We start from the raw sequence: 23,809 nt of genomic DNA on the forward strand, positions 1-23,809 counted from the left end.
TCCTTCTCTTGCTAAACTGCGCAAGCGTAGTACAATACGTTCCAAAAGTTTACTGTTCAAAACAATATATCATGTTCACATATGCGATATACTGGTTGATTTACATTGTCTCCACTCGCAAATTTGTCATAATTCTCGTCAACTACCGCACCCTTTCTAGTGAAAATTTAGTAACTTTATAGTAACTTTTAATTTTAACAATAAGGGTGCGGTCACACCTCGATAGATAGCGAGGCTACCTATAATGGTGCTTTTAAGGCGCATTCAGACCTCTCGGCTGCCTGCCTGCTGCAGTTGCCATGGTAACATAATGGGAGTGAGTGAAACAGACGAAAAATCTAAATTTTCTGCTTCACTCACTCTTATCATGTTACCATGGTAACTACAGCAGGCAGGCAGGCAGCCGAGAGGTCTGAATGCGCCTTTATACCTCAAATTTCGATCAGATGAACATTATTTCTTGACCGTGAAAATGCGTGAAAAGCCAATTTCACGGCGGGTATTTTTGAATTGTTTTAAACAAAGAATGTTTTTTAAAGAAATATAATATTAAATAATTGTTTAAATATGTAAAATTCACATTTTGGCAATAAAATTTTGCTTTCTCCACGAGGAAGCAAATTTTTTTGCTGATCGTAAAGAGGAAACAAAATGTTCATGTAATGAACATCTGAATTTACAACTTGTTTTGTTCGCAATTGGTATCAATGCTTTGACGACGTCGCTTCGCTTGCAAACCAACGCGTCAATCCGTGTCTTACGGAAGCTTTGACGATGCTTATTTGTTTTGATTGCAAACCCAATATAATTATTTTATTGTTATTACCGTGTTTTAATAAATGAAATGACATCAAATGTAAAATTATCTGATATACTTAATCAAACAATATTCATATTCTTGATAGATTTTATTAAACAATTGGATTTTACATGTGCTCTCGTTTTATTAGTTTAAGGTTAATGTATAATCGTTTTGTTAAAAACAAAATAAAAAAATTGTTTCTGAAAATTTTATACTTATTTTGTTATATTATATACATATATCTGCTGATACAAATTATATACAAAGAAAATATTAAAAAATAGAGAAATATGTTACTGATAAAAAGGTTTCAAGATAAAGTTGACTTTTAATACGTTAAATAAAAAATAACAATATTTATCAAGTTTTAAATAATAACAATATATGTATATTTAACAACTTTTAAACATAAAGAAATGAAATTATTCTTCGATTTTTAACTTGTAATTTATGTAGAAACGAATTTAAATTTTAAGATTTAAACAAATGGATAAACGTAAAAAATTTTGCACTTATTATTACTTAATCACTATAAATAATGTTCTATCGATAATGTTAACCAGTACCTATAAAAATCTATTTATGATTATAAATTAATTTTTATTAAATTGTTTGATATCATTTCATTTATTAAAACACGGTAATAACAATAAAATAATTATACTAGGTTTACAATCAAAACAAATAAGCATCGTCAAAAAGCTTCAGTGAGATACGGATACGGAGCACACTACGAGGCACGCACGGGTGGGTCGATTCAATCGTGCCTCGATATGTGCCTCGTAAGTAAAGGTGCTCTCACACCTTTTGGGCTGCCTGCAGGTTACCATGGCAACGCATGAGAGTGAGTGCGACAGAAAAATGGAAAATTTGAATATTCAAATTTTCTGTCTCACTCAAACCCGTGCATTGCCATGGTAACCTGCAGGCAGGCAGACAGCCAAAAAGACGTGTGAGTACACCATAAAGCGAGTGAGTGCTTAGTGGTGGCGCATAGAAGCTTCCATATATGTAGAAGCTTCCGTAATAATATAAGGCGTTTTCCAGATTCTCGCTATGATGGAGCATTTACAGTGATGGGTATGTAGAAAACCTCGAGTATAATACAAGGTATTTTACATGTAATATACACGTATTATACATGAGTTTTCTACATGTGCATTATACATACGGCTAATTTTGAGAAACAACCCTAAATCTGCTTGTTTCGAATTTCCAATTTTCAAAAGTTCTGATATTGGCAAAAATTAAAGGTGCTTTTATACCTTCAGTATTTTGGTAAAGCAATCGGCTGGATTGAATTTTCACGGTTGTATCACTGAATTTAATTGGCTCTGACTAATATTCCATTTCCACCGTGAAAATTGAATATTTTTAGAGTCAATCAAATTCAGTGATTCTCAGTGAAATTTCAATCCAGCCGTTTCCTTGACCAAAATACTGGAGGTATAAAAACCACCTTAATTATCGATGCTTTGATAAAATTTAAATTATATTAGTATTTCTGTTCTAAATTGGGAACGGAAGCACATTTAAAATGTTAAAATTTTTTACAAAATTATTGCAAATAAGATAATATTATTTGACTTAACTGAAAGTTCTCAATTGACCAATATTTAAATAGTTTATTTATTAATTAATACTTATTTACCAACAATAAACCAGAAAGTAAATAAGAAAAAGAGGTTATGTTGCCAATGATGCAGCTACAATATCGAAAACCTGGTTTTCTATAATATTAAACGTATAATATGTCATTTATGTATTATACGTAGAAAACCTCCAGAAAAGCACTTTTACCCATCTCTGAGTATTTACATCTTAAGTAAAAAAATTTCTTCACTTCGCATTTTCCGAAATACACTTACCTGATTGGTTGTCCACAATAAATCAAATAACTGTAGTTCGGAAAATGCAAAATGAAGAAAATTTTCTACCGAAGGTGTAAAGGCCTGAACAGAATGGAAACGTTACTGGAAACGTAATCGTAAACGCAACCGGAAGAATAAGTTAGAGAAGGATAGACATATTGTTTGTCCTTCTCTAACTCATTCTTGCAGTTGCGTTTACGATTACGATTCCGGTTACGTTTCTATTCTGCTCAGGCCTTAAATGCTTCATGAGCGCTCAGTTAGCACGAAAAGGTTCTCAACCTGTTTATAAAAGTATAGTTTAGTTTTATTGATCAAAACATTAAATTTAAATTTAAATTAACATTAAACATTTAATTTCAACATTTTAACATTTAACATTAAATTTAATTGGTTAAAAAATTGCAATTAAGAGGTGCACGTGAAACAGGCTATAGTTTTTCATGTTTTTGACTAAAATAGGTGTGTTTGTTCTGTCGTTTTTTAGAAACTTGTTTTGTTTACAACTTTGTACTGAACAAATTTTATCGAAACTCGTGCTAAAGGCCTGAGCAGAATAGAAAACGTAACCATAATCGCAATCGCAATCATAAACGGAAGAATGGGTTACAGAAGAATAGTCATACATATATTGTTGTTCTTCTCTTACTAATTCTTCCGTTGGCGATTTCGAATTCGGTACGTTTCTATTGTGCTTAGGCCTTAAGGCCGTTTCCGAATTGGGAATTTGGTCGCATTTTTGATAAAGGGTATACTCGGGAAGTATGCAGTGTCCTTGTTTTTCCGTGCGAAAAAAAGGACACTGCATACTTCCCGAATATACACTTTATCAAAAGTGCGACAAAAATCTCAATTCGTATTTTCCCCACATTAAAAGTAGTATTATTACTAGAGAATTTAAAAGGAAAATTGCCGTCGCTGGAAAATTTTTTTTTCGACTTTTTACAGTGTAGGTAGCCTTGATATCTATCGAGGTGTGACCGTAGCTTAAGGGCGCACTCACACCTTTTTAGCTGCCTGCCTGCCTGCAGGAGTTGTCATGGCAACGTGCAGGAGTAAGAGAGAGAGAGAATTTAAATTTACTATCTCCATTACTCCTACACGTTGCCATGACAACTCCTGCAGGCAGGCAGGGAGCCAAGAAGTGAGAGTGTGCCCTAACGATTCTTATCCTAGGCCCAACAGAAGAAGTTGTTATAGAAGCGCCTTAATGGAACTTTTTTCAGTTGTTTTTTATATTGATGACACAATTTTTATTGTTTTGACAATTTTCTCCGATAAGAAGTCATTAAAAGGGAAGAATGATTCAGATATCTTGAATAAAAAATCTATCACTTTTAATTGTTATAATTTTTGATAACAAAAATTGAGGAATTTATTTATTTATATTCTACAAGTATAAATTCTTAGAAAACACAGATCTAAATAAAAATTATCTTTTTAATTCCTGTATATCTGGTCGTTTATGGGTACCGTCGCAAAATGGCCTATTCAAAGTTTGCTTACAGTTACAGAGCCAATATTCTTTTGTCTCGGGAACTACAAAGCGTATTGGTTTAAGATTAATTTTTAAAAAAACATTTTTATGTGTTCCATCACACAGCGGTTGACTTTTACTCTGTCCACAAAGACACCAGGAATAATTCTTTCCAGCTTCTAAGCGCAATTTAAATGGCTTTTTATCATACATTACACCATTTTCTTTTTGTTGAGATGCACTGTAAACATCCTGTAAAGGATTTCTGGGCACATTCGGCTCTTCGGATTCACTTGAAAATCGTGCAATCTGAAATTCAGATAATAATAAATAAGTCAGAATAAAAATAAATAGGTCCAGTAAATTTGACCAATTATGACCCCTGCTTTGAAATTGGTAAATTTTCAGAAAATGTAAATTAACTTTAAAAATAAATAAAATTACCACTTTCCTAGTAGTAATATTACTGCGCAAATTTGACATTAATGATAGCGTATTGAATCATAATTTTACAAATATAATTTGTTCGTATATGTTGATGGTTATAAAAAAACATTTTTTACATTGCAATCATGTATTAAAAACATTTCAAGTTATATTTAGAATATATTTAGTAGGTACTTGGATTGAATAAATAGATTATGACCATAAAGTAAGAATCAGTTAAAGTTTTTAGGTTATATGTTCAATATATTTTGCATTTTAATAAATTTACATAAAGATTAAAAGTTTAAATATTTGTGTTTATTGTTAAAATACTTACAGATCGTTTGTTCAATGATACAAAGCGACTACACCGTTGTAGTTTAGTGGAAACTATTGTTAAATTCATTTTTAAATTTCCAGAGATTTAGCAGGTATAGTACAAACGTAAAATAAAATACCACTACTTATAAATATGTGTTTTACTGACTCGTTCAATCTTTGCTACCTTAAATCGTGTAATTTAAAAAATTCAAAAGATTGTAGTAAAAACTTTACGTATAAAGTAGTGCAGGTAATTATTTAGTGCAGACCTTTAATTATAGGTTAGGATAAGGCATACCCATTCAATGTATAATTATAATAAAATTGCTTCCCTTCATATTTTTCAATGTAAGTTTGATGATAAATTCGTTAAATAAGCATTATACAAAAAAAAGTATTTAGTCTCATATACATAGTACAGAAATAATTTAAATTTAATTATAATAAGAAATAGTATAATCCAGTGATAATTTTTAAACGTAAAATTTCCTTCAGGAATTTTTGTATTTATATACATATATTATATTACACATAAAAATAATTATAATTAAAATTTTCATTTATATATAAATCTGGTGAATTTTTTAAAAATTATCATTTGTTTTTTTATTTTTGAAGTTATGTTGTAAAATTTAAAATTTTCATAATATATGTTTCACCTGAAGAGGAAATAAATAAATGTAAATTCAGAAATTCCTGTAGAAACTTTAAAAAAAAATTGAAAATTAATAATTGCAAAGAGCATCTTTATTACTTAGCATTTGCATATAAGATTCAGTTACCTACACTGCCCTACAACGGAAGAACACACATAAGCCACATTGTCGCTTTGGTCGAGTTCTGTATATAAACACTGCAGAAGAGCGACTGAAGCGACAATGTGGCTTATGTGTTTTCTTTCGTTGTAGGGCAGTACACACTATATGGTTTTATAAGTAAAATATTTCTTGCTCTTTTATTTTGTAAAATGAAATAGTTTATGTATAAATTAACAAATTCTACCAATATAAAAAGAGAATAATGTCAGCACACATAATAGTAAGCGTGAGTTATACAGACAGTAGATTCTCTCACACTCATGGATTTTTCTATGTTTCTAGTTTAGGAAAGATATTAAATAATAAACTAATTGTTTTTCAAAATGTATTTACTTAAAAATACAATGAAAGATTCAGATTCGATGGAATGGGCAGAATGAATGGATCGATTACATTGCTTTCTCGTCGAAAAGGGTACAATTATATAGTACAAATAATGTTTTTAATAAGACCTCATTAAACACACAAATTAAATTCTTATTCTAAGAATTCACGTTCAACGATAAGTCGTACAATAAATAATCAATGTATACTTTTTCTTACTTAATTTTTGTAACTTTTGACAATAATAAAATAAACGAGTATGTATCTGGTTGAATATGCCTCACTTTTGATGTCCTTTTCAATAAAAAAAACTTATTAAAGAAGGTATAATCAAAAACGAGGAGTTATACAAATGGGGTCTCTCTCTGTCATTGTAAGAATAATAAAATGAAACGCATAATATATGTGTCTAAAGTACTTTAAGGTAATATTTCTCATCATTACTATCTTCAAATTGACGCACACCAATGTATCAGATGTTTATATAAATATCGAGATGATTTAATTCTTGACGCTTTTTTTCTAGATAAATTTCTTTGAAAATATCATTCAAAACTTTATTCCTTCTTCGAAAAATATTAATTACATATGTACTAATAAAAACAAAATCTGCTAAAAATTTAGCTAAATTTCATAATAAATAAATAAATTGAATTTCAATTTATTGTCCGAGAATAAAAATATATGTATATGGAATTGTTAAAAAAAAAATAAATAAAAAGATATATCGCACATGCACAATGCATAGTAATTGATAGCGATGCATTATGCATGCGCGAAGAATTTCGAAAATTAATTCTTTTCTTTTCTTTTCTTTTCTATAGTAGGTAATCGATTTTAGAGGAAAATTGTTTCAGAAAGAATATTTCACTGATTGAAAAGCAGCATTTCAATAACTTTCTAAGAATTTTCCAACATCTCTGAATTTGATACGCATGAAGATTAGGTTTTTCGGTTTGTATTATCCTCCACTCGGCGATAATACAAAGTAGATTGTTTGTATTGTAATGAATTTACAAAAAAAGAGCTGAAAAATTCTATTAAAACGTTGAAAACCCATCACTGTTTGCGAGAAACGAATCATTATCTCCGATCCATCTGAGTTTTTTTCTTTTTTTTCTTTTTTTATTTAACTATCTCCTTCGAAAATATTTGTACATTAAAACGTGGGACATCGTCTCGTTCATTCTTGAAAAATCGTTATTTTTATTTCATTATAACGCAGCTATGGTACAATGGTATCGTAACCGCAATGTCTCATCACCCATTTTTCTTTGTTTTATTTTTGCCCACAAGTCCCCTGGAATATTGTTAAGACTGACCTCTCAGTCGCAACGACCTCCCGTCGCGTCGGCTGTCCGGTAATTAGTGCATTTGTCTAAATACATATTAATATTTGTGTCAAAATTAGTTCAACTTTTTCATTTGCTAACAATTATTATAATTTGTAGTGAAATGCCATTTGGAGAGACAAAAATTCTAGAGGTATCGTTGCTTCGTGCGAGGTCTAGGAGCAAGTCAAAAATTAAAAAATCAAATGTCGATAACTGCATATCGAATAGGGAGATCCTGTATTACACCTGTAATATTAATATTAATCATTTGTCGACAATATATAATTTGATCTTGTTCGTCTATAAATTTCGACGATTAATTGAAAAATGTACAATTTTTGTCCAACTAAGGAAAAATGCAGAAAGAAGTAAAATAAAATAATGCATTGAAGAAATGAATAAAGTACTTTCTGGCAAAACAAACCCTAAGAATGCATTATCTGAGAACTCTCCCTATGTGTTTATGCCCAACTGTAGTAGTAGTAGAAGAGTAACAACCTTTCCACATTATATTACGTTACATAGTATCGTTAATAATAAAATGTTCCTTAGTTCATAACTTTATACATGCTATGTATAATTATTATGCAATGTTAAAGTCACACAATTCTCATCCACACAAATTTGGCGCGAACATTGCATAAGATATTTTCGTGTTTTTATACCTTTGTAGCGCCCGGGAGCGAGGAATATTTCAATTTCAATCAAGATATCTTAATTACTTTTCTTTATTTAATAATAATTAATTTAATATTAATAACATTTAATATTACAAGTTAATTAACTTTGTTGGTCAATTCCTCGCTTCCGCATTTGTTATGTGACACTTGCATTACACATCGTATTGGTCGGAAAAAAAACTCAGTCACGCGCATTAGGTGAGAGACATTCACCGAACTACAAACGTAAATTTGATTTTAAATGTAAAAAAAATCATCACCCACAAATGTTCATTTTACACTATTTAAATACAATAGAGCTTTTTCATCTTAAATAAGTTTTCATTATAAAACTGTCCCGCGAAGAAAGCCAGATGACGGCAAATACCAGTTAATAGGTAGTTTGGACAGAACAATAGATTCGCCGCTTTTCTTTTTTTTTTTTTATCTCTCTTTGAGGGCTCACTTGACTCTTTTCAGTTGTTGCGATTGAGGGTGCTTCCCAGGAGTTTGCTTTCTCAAAACGAATTTATAGTTTTCCATAAAACAACCTAATAGTATTTGGTGAAGGCTAGGTAAAAGGCCAGAATTGCAAGGAACCAAGGATGTAAGTTTGTGATTGCACATAACAAAAACGTCGGCTCAATGCAATTCTGGCAAGATGACACACAACTTCAAGTTGCAGATTGGGAGGATATGACAGTCTTTAAATGGGCATGATGACCGCCAACATTGCTACTAAACCACTCAATATGAGAGCAAGTGTTTGCTGAAAAGTCTGCTGACGATCTATGGTGAAAACACCAACTGCCTTTCTCCCTTTTTACTTACATGCTGATCACCCTTCTTTCATTATGCGTCATCGTCATCATCGTCTATACCTTCTGCATCTGCCTCCGCATCGTCTTCTTCGTCTTCTGAAAATTACACATTTTTTCTAAATATCTTCTATTATAATTTCTATAAAACGATAATGCTTTCAACAATTACTAACCATCTCCTTCATCTACATCTTCTTCACCCTCAACTTCCTCGTCCTCTTCATCATCTTCACCTTCGCCGTCTACTTCTTCTTCCTCTCCATCTACTTCCTCATCACCTTCTTCATCTTCAACTTCACCATCGCCATTTTCTTCCTTCTTTTGTTTCTTAGGCTCTTCATTTTTCTCCTGTAAAACAAATGTATATTATGTATATTATTTCAATTAATCAACATAACAGCTGTGTTTTCATTAATATGTATCAACACTCGGTACCTAAATTAAATATTATATTTAAGTCAGGGCATAAGTGTGATCTAGTTTGCTTTTCGAGTTCCTGTAGCACCATCTATGCACATGTAACAAAGTAGGTGACTCTAGGCTCGATTTCATTCTATGTATTATCGCCAATTCAAAACATAACTTATTAACATTTATTCGAAATTTACTGTATTTTCTCAATTTCATCTCCATTAAATTTCTTTAGCAGCACTTGAAATCATAAAAATAATGAGTTAATATGCAATTACTAATAATTGTGTTGAAAAAGTATGGAAACTTGCAAACATCTCGAAAAGTACACATTTTCGTGATACTTTTGTGTTGAATATTTTTCACGAAAATGCGTACTTTTCGAGATGTTTGCAAGTTTCCATACTTTTTCAAGACCCTATAGAAACGTAACACGGAAAAAAATGTTACGACGAGAACGAGCTATTTGGAAATATAATTAATATGAAGGAACGAAACATCCAACGCTGTGAATAAGTTTACTGCAGTAGCCAAAAGTTTAGCCAATTCGGCTATAGTGAATTTAGAGTTCAATCTTTCTAGTTAGCCATTTCAGCAATACAACATCGCTGGTATATCCAACAATATTCTACATATATTGTGTAACAAAAATAATTATCTATCATTATTTAACCAATTACTAATTTCAAGGTCTCGCAGATATACATATAACCCAGTGTTCTTAAACACCATCTTCTTGTTTAATATTATAGAAAAAATTATAATCCAAGGAAACTGCTCAGTTCTCTTTGAGCAAGAGAAACGGCGCGAGTTTTTCGATTCATGATGGCGCGAGTCTTGCGCACCTGCGGGACACGAGGTCTTCGATTAGATGAAATGGAGCATTCTAAATCGATGACTTAGCGGAACCCAAATAATATTACATCTCAGCTATCAAATTTTTCTACTATTTGTAATATTCAAAAATACTTCACAACTATATTTTAGTAAAGTACAATGAAATCGAGTGTTGTAATAAAAACAATCATTTCAATAATTTTTTTTCTTTAAACGACATTCCACAAAAGTATAGCATTTATTAAAATGTTTTTCATTTTAATTAGCCTGAAATTAGTACGCTGGAGTTAAATAAATTTCAAGTATGAGTCTTAATTTCTTTGAAGATGCCTTAAATATACGCGTGTTTATAAAAAATTGTGTATTTTTAACTCGGATGTTAATCGATCCATAACCATGTGTAACCAAAATAAAAAAGTTTCCCGCCATTTTCTCTTCAAATGGGTGTATTGGTGCAAAGTATTAACCACTAAATATAAATCGAAAGAAAGTTTCAACAAAAATGTCATATTTGAATAGTTAATTGTAAACTTTAAAAATAATTAAAAATTTGTTTAATTTAACAGCTAAACTTTTAATGCCTATACTTATATGAGTAGGTAAAAGAGAAATCTTTATTATCTTTAGGAGCAAGTTACATATTTGAAACAAAACTCCATCTCTTGACCTCCTATACTCGTTACCAGTTATTGTAAAAATAAGGAAACCCCCTCTCCCGTATTTCAGTCTCTGTTACTACAATAGATGTAGCTGTACTAGTTATTAACGCATAAGTCACATTTCACATGCTTCGCCATTATCTTTTCTATAAACGTGACTTTTCAAGATGAATCAATCTTTTTAATAACATTAATATTTACATTGACAATGTAAATCCAAACATGTTATAATTATAACAAGTAATGGATAAAAAAGTTTCGTAATCAACTATCTATTTTTAATTACGAGTACGATCGATTGACTAAGAGTAATGGAGCATAAAAACAATAATTCATTAAAAAGTTGTAATTTTCATGAATGAATGTAAAAAAGTAGTATTTAAGAAAAATATATGCTTTTTAGGATAAATAAAAAGTATGTTTTAATTTTTCTGAACGTGAAATATAACACTTTTTATGTGAACAATATTTGACAAACAATTATTCATTAAGCAATTAATTAATTTTAGTCGGTTCAAGTGTAGATACAAATAGAATATTATATCGTGTTTTTAATATTTATTAAAGAAATTATTAAAATTTGTTTTACAAGTTTGAAATTCCCGGCAAGTATCCGCCCCTGACCTCAGATGCCGAGAAAAATCAATGACCAATCATCCACTGCTGTTCTTGCCTAATAAATTGCTTTTCATTAATAAGAAAAAAATGAGGTATCCAAGTATGATTAAAATTTTATGCGAAGAAAGAATAATCAAACACATTAAAATATAAACTTTTATAGTTAATTATTTATGACTATCGTATTCTGTGTTCTCTATTTACCATCTACTTTCCACGTGACGTATATGCTTCTCAGCTATAAGCGTCTTTTATATTCTTTAATTTTCACATTTCACCAAAACTTTGTTTACAATAACTAATCAATAAAATATTATTTTATAAGATAAATAGAAAAATGAAATGTTTTCTAGAAAGTTCCTAACATTTCAAAGCACGCAAAATTGAAAAGTAGGGAGAGGAGACACGCGGACCAGGGCCGTATTACGCGGCGTTGGTTCTACCAATCCAAGACAAGCTTCCCTTTTCAAGTGTATATAAGTAGATGATGAATAACTGGGTACATACATCATCAATCGCGAACTTTATATTTAAAACTTGACTATCCAAAATGATAACTTTCTACACATTTCTCTTAATCACTTATTTATTAGTACTAATAATGTCAAAAGACGCCATATAGTAGTTCATATCTGTGACGAGGTTTGGAAAAATGCGCGGGAGGGTTTTTCCTGAGAAAACCGTGACAGCCAAAATGGCGTCTCTACTCGAAAGAAATGCATCAATGCCACTGAATTCTTTAAACCGAATCTATAATTTTTTGAAAGTTGCAATTTCAAGAAACTGAAAAATCGTAATTAGGTATTAAAAATTACTAGTTAGAAGAGTTATAAGTTTATAAGAGGCAAATGAAAGTAACACTTTTTTAATATCAATATCTTTAAGTTCTCGACCCGTCGTTATGGCGTCGTCCTGAGTCCACCGGGTGGAAAATGCCGGCCGGCGTTTTCACCACCGAAAAACCCCTTTCGCAAGTCATAACCACAAACTCCACTGAATTTATCAACAATTATTGCATGTTAACACAAACACAATACTCTCTGGGAAAGGAAAAAAAATGGACGCGTGTAGGCGATTGCGGTTGGGAAACTGGGACGAATTTTTTCATCTATTTTTCTTTTCTTGGACTTACCTCAGCTGACCTCTTGATGCCTTTGATTTCACATTTTGCATCTGCATTCACCTTCGCGTCTGTGTTGGCCTTTTCGACGACGACCTCGTTGTTTTCCTTGGTACTCATTGTAGTTTGATTTCTCGTGTTACTTGCACGAAGGGAAAAGATAAACTCTGGTCTCTGATGTCCTCGCGCGGCGGCGGCGTCGTCAGGCATATAGCGGGGTACAAGAGAGAGAGAGGGAGATTGCTTTCAGCGCAAGTCTAATCTGCGCTTCAGGGGTGGGAACAATAAACACACTCCGCAATTTATTCAACTTTCTAATTCAATTTATCACATAAATTATGTCTTTTAATATTTATATGATGTAACTTAAAAATAAAATGAGATGTGTAGTTTGAAATTTACTTTTTATTTAATTATCAAAACACTTATTTAACTCAACAAATCATTAAAAAAGTTTATAAATACACAATCCTGAATACCTGGCTTTGTTCAAAAATAAAGATGGCGCGGGTTTGAAACTCGATAAATACCTGATTGGTCTGGAATGTATTGTATTAATTTTACAATTAACTACAGCATATTAACTAACACATTATTGCTTTAATTATTTTTGGATTTTTAAACCCATTTTCCTTACAAACAAGGTTTTTAATTGTCTATGTAAAATGATTTTCCAAGTCGGACGAGGGGTTCGAGAGTACGCGGCATCCAATTCACGTCTGGGTTTGAGATTATGTCGCTTGATTCAAATTTCAAATCAAAATTTATTTAAATTCTTTGCACTAATCTATTAATAAACTTACTTAAATTTATTATCTAATAGATTTTTTTATATTATTATATATTTATATTTAAACATCTACATCAAACAGCTTTTACTTGTAATTTTCAAGTTATTTTTCATTTGAGGTTAGCTTTCAGGCGTCGGTATCAAATTGTGCACAAATTTACAAATGATTCTCATCTTTTGTTTCATTTCATTTATTTACCCTAACTGTAAAAATCTTATAAGACATGTATATGTTTAATATGATTTTTATATTATCATGCTTAAATTTTATTATACTTATATATATATATTTTTTTACATTATATTACATTGCAGTATATTGACATTTTTTTTATATTTACAATTCTCAATAACAATAATTAACTCCATGAAACATTCTGTGGTTATTTTAGGTTATTTGTTGAACGCAAATTACCAATTGTTATAATTTGTAAAATAATAATTTTTTTTCTATATGTTTGCAATAAAAAAGAAAAATTTGTTTTAATTCTATATTGATTAGTCGCGGTCAAGTGATGACAATTACAATGGCTATTGTCAAGTAAATTGAGATATGAGATATATTATTGTGATTTATATTTTAAGACTATTTCTTTTTTCTTAAGTATATTTTATTTATGTTTGCTGGAAATGTTGTAATTTCATTTCAGTTACAGCTTCCCAACATAGGAAACGACGTATGTCTGATGCACATCATACAGTGTTAAAGCATGTGTAAAGAGGAATCTCTTTATACACATGTAGACAGAAAAATAAAATTACAAATTTCGTGAACATCTAGTTAGGGTGCGCATGCGTATTCTACATTACCAGTTCATTTCCGGTTAAATTCTACCTTTCTTTCCAAACATTCAAGATGGTAGGTGATTTTATATTTTTCAGAAATAAATTTTAATCTTTTGTTACTTTCGTCATCCTAAAAAGTTTTTATGTTTAAATTTGTCATACTACTTTCTAAAACATTCTTATGTAATATTAATAACATATTTTTTACTTTTGTTAAAATTCACATTGCCTTGACATAAACTCGAAAACATAACCTTCAATTTCTGTGACATACTATTATAGTAATTTTCGGATTGTTAAAGTTAAAAGCATTTATAAAATACAAATAGGCGACAATGGTATAAATTTAGTATTATTTTTTACTTGTAAATAATTGTTTTGTATTATTTTAATTAAAAGTGTTGAAGAATTAATATTATGGTAATTGGAAAAAATTTCACTTTCGTTACTATATTTACAAGTTAGTAATTTTGGGTTATAGGTGAACGTGCCAAAGCAAAGACGCACTTTTTGTAAAAAGTGCAAAGTGCATAAACCGCACAAAGTTACTCAATATAAAAAAAGTAAAGAAAGGCATGCTGCCCAGGGTAGAAGACGTTACGACCGTAAGCAACAAGGTTTTGGAGGACAAACAAAACCCATTTTCAGAAAGAAGGTACAAAAAAATTCAATATTATTTCATATTATTTTATTTTCATTATCAAATTTGTTTTTAAATAATTTATTAGAAATAAAAATCTTGCTTTTAGAATTTCTGTATTTAACTACTGTAGATTAATTTTGTTTTAATTTAATATTTTGTTTGTGAAATTTAAATTTTGTTGCTTAATAACTAAAAAAAATCTAAATTTATTAAAAATATTTATGTTTTTAATTTCAGGCTAAGACCACGAAAAAAATTGTTTTAAGGATGGAATGCACAGAGTGCAAGTACAGGAAACAAATACCTTTAAAACGTTGCAAACATTTCGAGCTGGGTGGTGATAAAAAGAGAAAGGTACGTTATAAGTATTTTAATTACGTTGATAACATTTTATTTTAAATTGTACGATTATAAAATAGTTAAATTTTTAATTTAAAGATATTTAAAATGCATCTTAACATAACCTTGAATTGAACAATAACCACTGTCAATAAATTTTAAAAGAATCACATTAAAAAAAGAATATACCTACACGTTTTAATATTAAAAATTTTATTTTAATATTTAAAAGTAAATGTTTTTTTATCAATCAAGTTAATAAATAATTCCAGCTAATTCAACGAAATCAGATATTCTAAATATTTAAAGTTTTTTAATTTAATATTATAAAATTTTTGTTTCAGGGACAAATGATCCAATTTTAAGCCGTTTCTCATCTTTATTCTAACTGTAATTATAAAAAATAAAAATCTTTTGATTTTTACTAATGATTTGTATTATTTAAATAATCCTTGGCAGCGTATACATTTTTAATAAGTAAATTCATTATCACTGTTAACTTTTTCCATTAAAAACGTCATCTATATCAAATTTATTCTTTGGGAATAATGGTTACGATTGAGAACTAAAAAAATAATGTGTATTTTAAACAAATTGTGAAATTGAAAGCAAATAATTTTGAATTATTGAATACATTATGAAACTTACTCTAATACGGATGAATCTAAACCTTCTAGTTCCATTTTTATTTTAACTGCTGGTTTAGGAATTCCAACTTGCAACATTTTTAGTACTTTGAATCGACACTCAATGTCGGAGGTTTAATTGGATTTTCCTTTTCTTCAGATACTTGATTATGAGGTGTATCTTTTTGATTTACGACTTCTTGTTTTTGAATTTCTTCTGCGGTTTGTGTTTTGTCAACAAGTCCTGGTACCGAAGATAACTAAATTTATTTAAAAATAGTCAATTTTCATATTTAAAATCAATTAATTGTTAATTATCAATTTAGTAAAAATGCTAATCACCCGGGACTCCAGAATTTCTAGCGAAGCTTGTACCCTTTGCAGTTTATTTTCAAATTCAAAAAGCTTTTCTTCACACGTTAAAGTAAATTTATTCAAAAAAGTGACTGTATGCGCTACAAAGTGATTAATAAATGTTATCGTTCTTTTTTGATTGATGGGTGGAACCTACAATAAAAATATTTTTGAATTTTAAGATGGTTTCAAAATTATTCTAATTCAATAAAAGTTACAAAACTAAATTATATTTTAACAAATGTAAACTACTTTAGATATTTTACGGAAATAAAAAATATTTAACCTTTGTGTAATCAATTGTAGGTTCAATTATAGGAATATTGTACTCAGCCATATTGTAAACAATTGTTTCAATTCTTTTTTATAATCTTAACTTCATTTTGATTAATATTTCAAATTGACGAGAAAATTGAGAAATTTTTCACAATTTTTCATCTATTTATAAAAGTAAACAACACTATAAAGCTGCTTCTACAACTTTTTTTTGTTGGTCCGTGTTGACGCGTTGCGCGCGCCACTATTTTCAATAGTCCAAAACACGATCCAAAATTAAGGGCACGGTCACACCTCGGTAGATAACGAGGCTACCTGTCTATCATGTAATATAACGTATAAGAGTGAGAGAAATAAGAACATTTTTTATTTCTCTCACTCTTATACGTTATATTACATGATAGACAAGTAGCCTCGCTATCTACCGAGGTGTGACCGTACCCTAAGGTGCTTTTATACCTCCAGTATTTTGGTCAATCAATCGACTGGATTGAATTTGATTGGCTCTAAAAATATTCAATTTTCACAGTGGAAATGAAATATTTGTCAGTCACACATAAAGGTCTTTTTCGAAAAGGATGCTATTGAAGAAAGGCCTTAAGAAGTCTAAAGCCTGTCTCGTGGTCTGCCTACAGGTTGTCATGGTAACGTACAAGAGTCAGAGAGTCAGGTCGTTTCCGAATTGGGATTTTTAGCACATTTTTGATAAAGTGTGTACTTGGGAAATATGTAGTGTCCTTTTTTTCGCACGGTAAAACAAGGACACTGAATACTTCCATAGTGTACACTTTATTAAGTATGCGTCAAAAATCCCAATTCGCAAAAGGGCTCAGAAAATTGACATTTGAACTTTTTACTCTCTTAAAACGCTTGTATACCTCACCGATCCTAAGTATACTTGCGTCGTGTACCATTGGAGTAAAAGAGATGGAAATATCTTTTGTCTCTTTTACTCCAATGGTACACGACGGAAGTATACTCGGGATCGGTGAGGTATACAAGCGCCTTTGCTCCATCTACTGCCTGTGCGGGCAACAGAGCTGTGACTCGTGGCCAGTTATGCCAATAATATTTTGTCCTGTTCTAACGCATATGTTGCCATGACAACACTTGTTTAAGACAAGGACAGAAAAAGGGAAGGCATCAATGACCACTCGTGGCCAGATATGCCTACACTATTTCATCCTTTTTTAACACACATGTTGTCATGGCAACATATGCGTTAGAAAAGGACAAAAGAGTGTCATAAAATTAAAAAAGTAGAGAAACATTCTAATTTCCGGTTTAAGTTCAAATGCATCATATAACCAATCAGAGAGCCGGAATCTACTTCAGTGCATTATGGCGATTATGGCCTACTACTACTTAATAAGTTAAGCAGTTTATTGCAATAAGTTTAATTTCTTGATATATTTCTGCCTGTATGACAACAAGTTTAATCGTCAATAATTTATAAAAGATGGATACCCCGCCCGCGCTAGAAACTGTTTACCAGGCAATATATTCTTCCCACAATCAGCCAAATAGTACAGAGCAACAGAAAACTTCGTTATCATGGCTCGACGAACTACAAAAATCTGTAAGTTGTTTATTTATTTTTCATATACTACATACACTTTTTAAAGCAACATTCAAGAAAACATTTGTAGCTTTCATAATGTGAATATTATTATTTTAAAACCTAACCTATACTTGTTCCATACTCCAAACTGTCATGTATCGAAATTCTTGGGTCAAATGTTGATTTTCTCGATAATATAGAATATTCCAATATTATTCTTTTTTTTCATTTTTACATTATTATGTAAAATAAATTCAAGTCTTTTTATTCATTAATATATAAAATTTAAAAAAAAACACTTAAATTATCGGAGAATGTAATGCTTTATTAAAACTATAAACAAAATCAAAATATTTAGCTACTTTTAGAATATCCTCCAAGAATTTTATTAACTATTATCTCAATATGTAAAAAATTGAAGTACAAATACAATTGAAATCATGAAACAAATTTGAAATTCTCTTATATTGATTGGATAAAAAGGTAGTTATTTAAAGCAAAGTGTTTTCGTATATCCTTCGAGTATATTTTTTAAGACTTATGGACTTGATGGATTCGTTAATTTATAAGGCCGAGTAAAGAGGTTAAATTCATATCTCACAATGTTTAGAATTGAGCATTTTGTTAAATAAATAATAATTATTTTTCATACAATTTATTATAATATATGTTTAATGATTAATTTACATATAAAATTAAAATTCGTTAAATAAATTGTTAAAAATCTTTATTTGTTTAATGAAAAGAATTTTTAAAATTTTGTATATTTTTAGGTGTATGCTTGGAAAATAGCAGATCAAATGTTGCAACAAAAACGAGACTTAATCTCTTGTTACTTTGCAGCGCAAACAATGCGTTCAAAAATTCAATTATCATTTCATGAATTGCCTGTAGATGCTCATTCTTCTTTAAGGGATTCTTTAATGGAGCATTTATCACAAATTAACGAAAATACTAATACAGCTATAGTTACTCAAGTAATTATCAATTATCATTATTTAAATTTATCTAGAATAATATTTTTGATGATTATTCAATTTTTTAATTTATTCTTTTCAGTTATGTTTAGCTTTGGCAGATTTGGCTCTCCAAATGCCAAGTTGGCAATCACCGGTTATAGATTTAATAAATAGGTACGGTGGAAACGCTACAAGTTGGTGGCCTTTATTAGAAATAATGACTGTCCTTCCAGAAGAAGTTAATTCCAGGAGTCTTAGGTAAATACTTTATAAACACATAAGTATGTGATTTATTGTTGCCGTTATAATATTTTTCGTTTCAGACTAGGCTCTAACCGACGACAACAAGTCCTTTCAGAACTCACTGCGATTGGTGAAGCTGTATCGGAATTTTTGGTAAATTTGGAAATTAATTAATATTCTAGAATTTATTTGGAGATTTTTTTAAAAATACATTTACTTTAGAGATAACGTTTTTATAAATTGATTACGATTTAATTAAGAATGAGAATATTGATTGTTTAATATATGTTAAGTATTTGATGTGTATTAAACAATTTTCAGAAAGTTTGTCTTAACAGTGGTAGTGAAAATATTCAAATCCACATACGAGTTTTAAGATGTTTTACAAGTTGGATTACAGTCCATGCGATATCTTTAGAATCTGTACCTGTGAGTGAGGTGGTAGCTTATGCATTTCAAGTGAGTTAATTATTTTGAATAAGTTTAATATTTAATTTTGAACTTGAAACGATAATTTTTTTAATTCTTTTACAGATGTTAGGCAATTATGAGACAGGATCGCAATTGCATGAAGCAGCCACTGATTGTATTTGTGTTATATTGCTAGCATTAGAGGAAAATAGTAATACCAGAAGTGGACAAAATAATAGTATTCAGTTACAACAATTACAATTGTGCCTCTTTACAAGTGTCATGGGATTAGAGCAACCCTTCCACTTGTCTGTGGCTCATGAATATTTGGAAAAATCTATTAATTATTGTCGAATCTTTACTGAACTGGCCGAAACTTTTTTAGAAACGATTGTTACTGGTTGTAGTGGTGAAAGACAGCACTATGCCATTAAAATATTAGATTTTGTACTGACATGTGTTGGTCATCATGATTATGAGGTACATCGTAATTATAATTACTGAAAATGAATGTATTTGAAAGTACGGTAAATGTGCCTATTTGTAACGAGCATAGAGTTACAAACTGGGACATTAATTAACCTTAGAATTATTTTAGCTTGTCGTCTATTTATTTTATTGTAATTAGCAAATAATAAAACCATTTTAGGTGGCCCAAATAACTTTTAATCTTTGGTATCGATTATCAGAAGTCCTGTACCAGAGAAATAACGATGATTTGAATGCAGTTTTTAGGCCTTATATTGAGAGACTTATCAGAGCTCTTTGCAAGCATTGTCAAATGGAGCCTGATCACGTAAGTTAGCTTCATTTCCAGAATTATTTAATCAATAGAATCAGCTAAGGGAAAAAAGAATGACACTGTTGAACATTTAACAGCTTGGTCTTGTGGAAGATATTAGCGGCGGAGAAGAGTTTGCTGATTTTCGAATACGTGTATCTGAATTAATAAAAGATGTTGTGTTCGTTGTTGGAAGTAGCCATTGTTTTCGTCAAATGTTTTTCACTTTAACTGGAGGAGCCGGAGACCAAAATCAACCGACTCCAACTTGGGATTCAACGGAAGCTGCTCTCTTTGTCATGCAAGCAGTTGCTAAAAACATTTTACCGTAAGTACTTGTACATTATTTTTCAAATGTTTAGTCATTTCTGTAATTTGAGTTTGAGTCATACTTTTTTTTGCCGGCGCATTAATTCATAGCTAAAGTTCGCATTTTAGAGAGGAGAATGAAGTGGTTCCAAAGGTGGTAGAGGCTATTCTGCACTTGCCGGAGAATACGCATATTGCAGTGCGACATACAAGTATACTTTTACTTGGAGAGCTTTGTGAATGGATTGATAGTCATCCTCAGTCGCTAGGTAGGAACTTTATCTCTAAAATGTAGTGTAAAAGATCAGGACTCATAAAAAAGTTAAAATCAACGCATTCTTACAGAACCAATATTGAATTTTCTCTTGGCCAGTTTAAGTCAAAGGGGACTAGGCGGTGCTGCCTCAGGTGCATTGCAAAGTATATGTTCAGCCTGTCCAGCTCACATGGCTTCACATTTCCCTGGACTTTTACAAATTGCTCGTTCACTAGATGGTTTCGCCATTAGCAACGAAGCTTCTATAGGTCTTTTGAAAGGTATGTGCTTTTATTGTTTTACTGAATGTTTAACAGAAATGATGAACGCTTTGTATTATTAGGAGTGGCAAAAATACTTTCAAGATTACCCCAAGAAGAAATAGACCGTTCTATGAAGGAATTATGCTGGTTTCAAGCAAGGCCATTGTGCGAACTTATGGAGAATAGAGCAATTCCTGTGGACAGAGGTACAAAGACTGATCCAGTCACTTGGCTTGACCGATTAGCGGCTATATTTAAAAACACGAGTCCTCAAGTTGATGATACTAATGAATCACATCCTTGTCAAGGAGCCATCACTGAAGTGAGAAGCTTGCAAAAAATATTAACAGAAGAAGTAATACATATTTAAAAAATTAATGAAAATTTCTTCTTAATTTCCAGATGTGGCCAGTATTATCAAATGTTTGCTCGACTTATCAGCATGATTTCAGAATTATGGAAAGGTGTTGTCGCTGCTTACGGTATGCTGTACGTTGTGTAGGAAAATATTCGGCCCATCTTCTGGAACCGTTAGTGAAACAGGTTAATTTTCTTTGTTTTATTTAAAAAAAAATACTTTTTCCACTATAGGATAAAGCAAAAAACAAAACTTGTGCTAATTTGTTACTTTAGATTGTCCAATTATATGCAGTATATCAACACAGTTGCTTTCTTTATTTGGGATCTATACTCGTAGACGAGTACGCATCTGAAATTGATGCTGTGTCGGGACTTTTGAGTATGTTGGAAGCTTTTATTGAGCCAACGTTCACAATTCTTCAAGAACCAGATGGGCTTAAAAATCACCCTGACACTGTTGATGACCTCTTTCGTTTATGTGCAAGGCAAGTATTTATAATTGACAATATACATCAAGTAAATTTTTGCGTCAAATAATGTCAAATTTTTAAAATTTTAATCAGAGACAATATTTTAATTAAAATGTGTTTTATGTATTCTACAGATTTTTACGAAAAGCACCGGTACCATTTTTAAACTCGGCAACAATTGGTAGTATTGTTGATTGCGCTTTAGTTGCTTGTAGTCTCGATCACCGAGATGCAAATGCTTCAGTTATGAAATTTTTCTATGATCTTCTTCATAGTGGTCGTAATATTGAGGTATTGTTAAAAAATCTTTATTTCAACTTATCTCGATGTGAATGGATTATTAAATGATAATTTCAATTATATTTCCAGAATCGTTCAGATTTTACGATAAGACGCCAATTGGTTCAAGAAATTGTGCGAGAGAAGGGTCAAACATTAGTAGCAAGACTTCTGCATGCAGCTGTATTTTCACTCTCGACATACATGTTATCGGATTTAGCAGATGTTTTCGTTGAACTTGCACTGACAAGCAGAGAGGTAATTTATGCCCGATTTTAGCCTACCTACAAAGATTATAACATCATTTCATTCTTTTAGACGGTATCAACTTGGTTAGAAGAAGCAATAAAATCAATGCCCGCTCAAAATGCTGGAGGTTCACCAACAGCGACACCAGAGCAACTCATGGAATTCGTTAATACTGTAACAAGGTGTGTTTTTTTTTTTTTTTGCTTTTTTCTTAGGAAAATTATTCTAAAAATAAATTCATTTTTACAGGGTAGAAAATCCAAAGACAGTAACTCATTCTTTAAGGAATTTTGCACGGCTATATCGTTGAAAACAAGAAAAATTAACTGGAAAAGTTAAATTGCAATCACAAAAATGTTGAACGTCACAAACATTAAAGTTAATACATTTCTGGTTCTTTAAACGAAATATTTTCGTGCCAGAAGTGCAATAATTGCAAAAGGACTAATACCATATTGTTTACCATTTACTCTATTTAATTCAAATGATTTATACTGAAATTTCTATGGGTAACTAACTATATATGAAATTTATAGTGTAGCTCTGCTGGATTTCAATTTTACCTATTTTCTCTTTAGGTAATGAAACAAAGAGTAAACAATATGAGGTATGTAAGACACTTTAATATTTTATTCAGACAATCACTTCCAAACTATTTTTTTATTTCTCACAGATTCTGCTGCTAAGCAAATATCACCTATGAAATATATTTATTATTTTCTTTTCAAGAAAAACAAAAGCTGTCACTGATTTTAAATTATCGAAACTAATTGATAGAACAACATTTGCTTAAAGTAGAATCTTTCGACATGGGACTGAATAAAAGCGAACCATTAAATTTAGTATTGCCTACTTAAAATTAAAATTGTCTTAATTACACAATTTAACTGATTTTATTACTTTCTGCTTACTAGTTGCAAATTTTACTTAAATTCAATATTAACAACTAACTATTATAGTTGTTAACACTGAGTATTTTACATACGATTTTAATTCACATAATATAGGTTCATTTTATTACAGATATCTCAGATTTCTTTGTCATTTATTAATTTCAAGAAGCTCCATTGTATTATATGAATGTCAAATTGGTAGAGCTCAGAAAACCTGCATGTACAGAAAACATTAATGAGAATGAATGAACTGTATTGTAAGTATCGAATGTATGAATGAATTTGTCTGTGACTGTATTATATAATGTAAAAAAAATCATTAAGATATAGGTATCGTGCGATAAGGCGTCTTTTTTATCGCTTTTTGCAATTATTAATATAAAATTCAATAACAATTGATTTCTCTTTTTAAAATGACTTACATGTTCTTCTATTCCTTATTGATGAAAATAGTTTATTTTAT

The 23,809-nt window shown here is 30.5% G+C and overlaps 5 protein-coding genes across 7 annotated transcripts; 2 read left to right on the forward strand and 3 right to left on the reverse strand.

The window, feature by feature from the left end:
- Window positions 1–4,008: 4,008 nt before the first annotated feature.
- LOC127290425 (CDGSH iron-sulfur domain-containing protein 3, mitochondrial) lies at window positions 4,009–5,277 on the reverse strand. The gene is made up of 2 exons (XM_051318967.1): window positions 4,914–5,277; window positions 4,009–4,459 (listed from the first exon to the last, which is right to left on the reverse strand). Exons 1-2 carry the CDS (start codon window positions 4,980–4,982, stop codon window positions 4,106–4,108), a joined length of 423 nt encoding a protein of 140 aa, XP_051174924.1. The 5' UTR covers window positions 4,983–5,277; the 3' UTR covers window positions 4,009–4,105.
- A 749-nt stretch (window positions 5,278–6,026) lies between these two features.
- Window positions 6,027–12,723, reverse strand: LOC127290424 (prothymosin alpha). Its single transcript, XM_051318966.1, has 3 exons — window positions 12,511–12,723; window positions 9,027–9,201; window positions 6,027–8,949 (listed from the first exon to the last, which is right to left on the reverse strand). Exons 1-3 carry the CDS (start codon window positions 12,706–12,708, stop codon window positions 8,885–8,887), a joined length of 438 nt encoding a protein of 145 aa, XP_051174923.1. The 5' UTR covers window positions 12,709–12,723; the 3' UTR covers window positions 6,027–8,884.
- A 1,264-nt stretch (window positions 12,724–13,987) lies between these two features.
- LOC127290426 (60S ribosomal protein L44) lies at window positions 13,988–15,484 on the forward strand. Of its 2 annotated transcripts, none has more exons than XM_051318968.1 (4): window positions 13,988–14,147; window positions 14,556–14,729; window positions 14,955–15,071; window positions 15,401–15,484. In XM_051318968.1, the coding sequence occupies exons 1-4, from the start codon at window positions 14,145–14,147 to the stop codon at window positions 15,419–15,421; spliced, it is 315 nt and encodes a 104-aa protein (XP_051174925.1). In that variant the 5' UTR covers window positions 13,988–14,144; the 3' UTR covers window positions 15,422–15,484. The 2 variants fall into 2 exon arrangements, with proteins under 2 accessions (XP_051174925.1, XP_051174926.1); XM_051318969.1 differs by lacking the exon at window positions 13,988–14,147 and adding an exon at window positions 14,201–14,412.
- Window positions 15,485–15,700: 216 nt separating this feature from the next.
- Window positions 15,701–16,547, reverse strand: LOC127290423 (WASH complex subunit 3). Its single transcript, XM_051318965.1, is given in 4 exon segments — window positions 15,701–15,793; window positions 15,796–15,942; window positions 16,025–16,189; window positions 16,323–16,547. Coding segments are annotated over 4 exon segments (456 nt in total). The 5' UTR covers window positions 16,374–16,547.
- A 1,065-nt stretch (window positions 16,548–17,612) lies between these two features.
- On the forward strand, window positions 17,613–23,745 carry LOC127290399 (transportin-3). 2 transcript variants are annotated; one of them, XM_051318923.1, is made up of 17 exons: window positions 17,613–17,891; window positions 18,647–18,850; window positions 18,933–19,090; window positions 19,156–19,228; window positions 19,397–19,534; window positions 19,610–19,966; window positions 20,136–20,282; window positions 20,366–20,595; window positions 20,694–20,845; window positions 20,922–21,113; window positions 21,176–21,417; window positions 21,498–21,638; window positions 21,729–21,940; window positions 22,060–22,216; window positions 22,295–22,462; window positions 22,523–22,635; window positions 22,703–23,745. In XM_051318923.1, the coding sequence occupies exons 1-17, from the start codon at window positions 17,772–17,774 to the stop codon at window positions 22,761–22,763; spliced, it is 2,865 nt and encodes a 954-aa protein (XP_051174880.1). In that variant the 5' UTR covers window positions 17,613–17,771; the 3' UTR covers window positions 22,764–23,745. The 2 variants fall into 2 exon arrangements, with proteins under 2 accessions (XP_051174880.1, XP_051174881.1); XM_051318924.1 differs by having other exon boundaries at window positions 20,706–20,845.
- The last annotated feature ends 64 nt before the right edge of the window (window positions 23,746–23,809 follow it).

This window comes from Leptopilina boulardi, unplaced genomic scaffold (assembly GCF_019393585.1).
Source record: "Leptopilina boulardi isolate dan_hultmark-lab unplaced genomic scaffold, ZJU_Lbou_2.1 LbouV2_64, whole genome shotgun sequence".
Classification (NCBI taxonomy): domain Eukaryota; kingdom Metazoa; phylum Arthropoda; class Insecta; order Hymenoptera; family Figitidae; genus Leptopilina; species Leptopilina boulardi.

Bases quoted from the DNA above. Each gene is read 5' to 3' on its own strand.
- LOC127290399 (XM_051318923.1), top strand. From the start codon at position 17,772: ATGGATACCCCGCCCGCGCTAGAAACTGTTTACCAGGCAATATATTCT. The intron at 20,846-20,921 runs GTAGGAACTTTA...GCATTCTTACAG, and splicing joins TAGTCATCCTCAGTCGCTAG to AACCAATATTGAATTTTCTC. The intron at 22,636-22,702 runs GTGTGTTTTTTT...TCATTTTTACAG, and splicing joins TTCGTTAATACTGTAACAAG to GGTAGAAAATCCAAAGACAG.
- LOC127290424 (XM_051318966.1), bottom strand. From the start codon at position 12,708: ATGCCTGACGACGCCGCCGCCGCGCGAGGACATCAGAGACCAGAGTTT. The intron at 9,202-12,510 runs GTAAGTCCAAGA...TTTGTTTTACAG, and splicing joins GCATCAAGAGGTCAGCTGAG to GAGAAAAATGAAGAGCCTAA. The intron at 8,950-9,026 runs GTTAGTAATTGT...TGTAATTTTCAG, and splicing joins AGATGTAGATGAAGGAGATG to AAGACGAAGAAGACGATGCG.
- LOC127290425 (XM_051318967.1), bottom strand. From the start codon at position 4,982: ATGAATTTAACAATAGTTTCCACTAAACTACAACGGTGTAGTCGCTTT. The intron at 4,460-4,913 runs GTAAGTATTTTA...TCTGAATTTCAG, and splicing joins TATCATTGAACAAACGATCT to ATTGCACGATTTTCAAGTGA.
- LOC127290426 (XM_051318968.1), top strand. The intron at 14,730-14,954 runs GTACAAAAAAAT...TTTTAATTTCAG, and splicing joins AACCCATTTTCAGAAAGAAG to GCTAAGACCACGAAAAAAAT. The intron at 15,072-15,400 runs GTACGTTATAAG...TTTTTGTTTCAG, and splicing joins GTGGTGATAAAAAGAGAAAG to GGACAAATGATCCAATTTTA.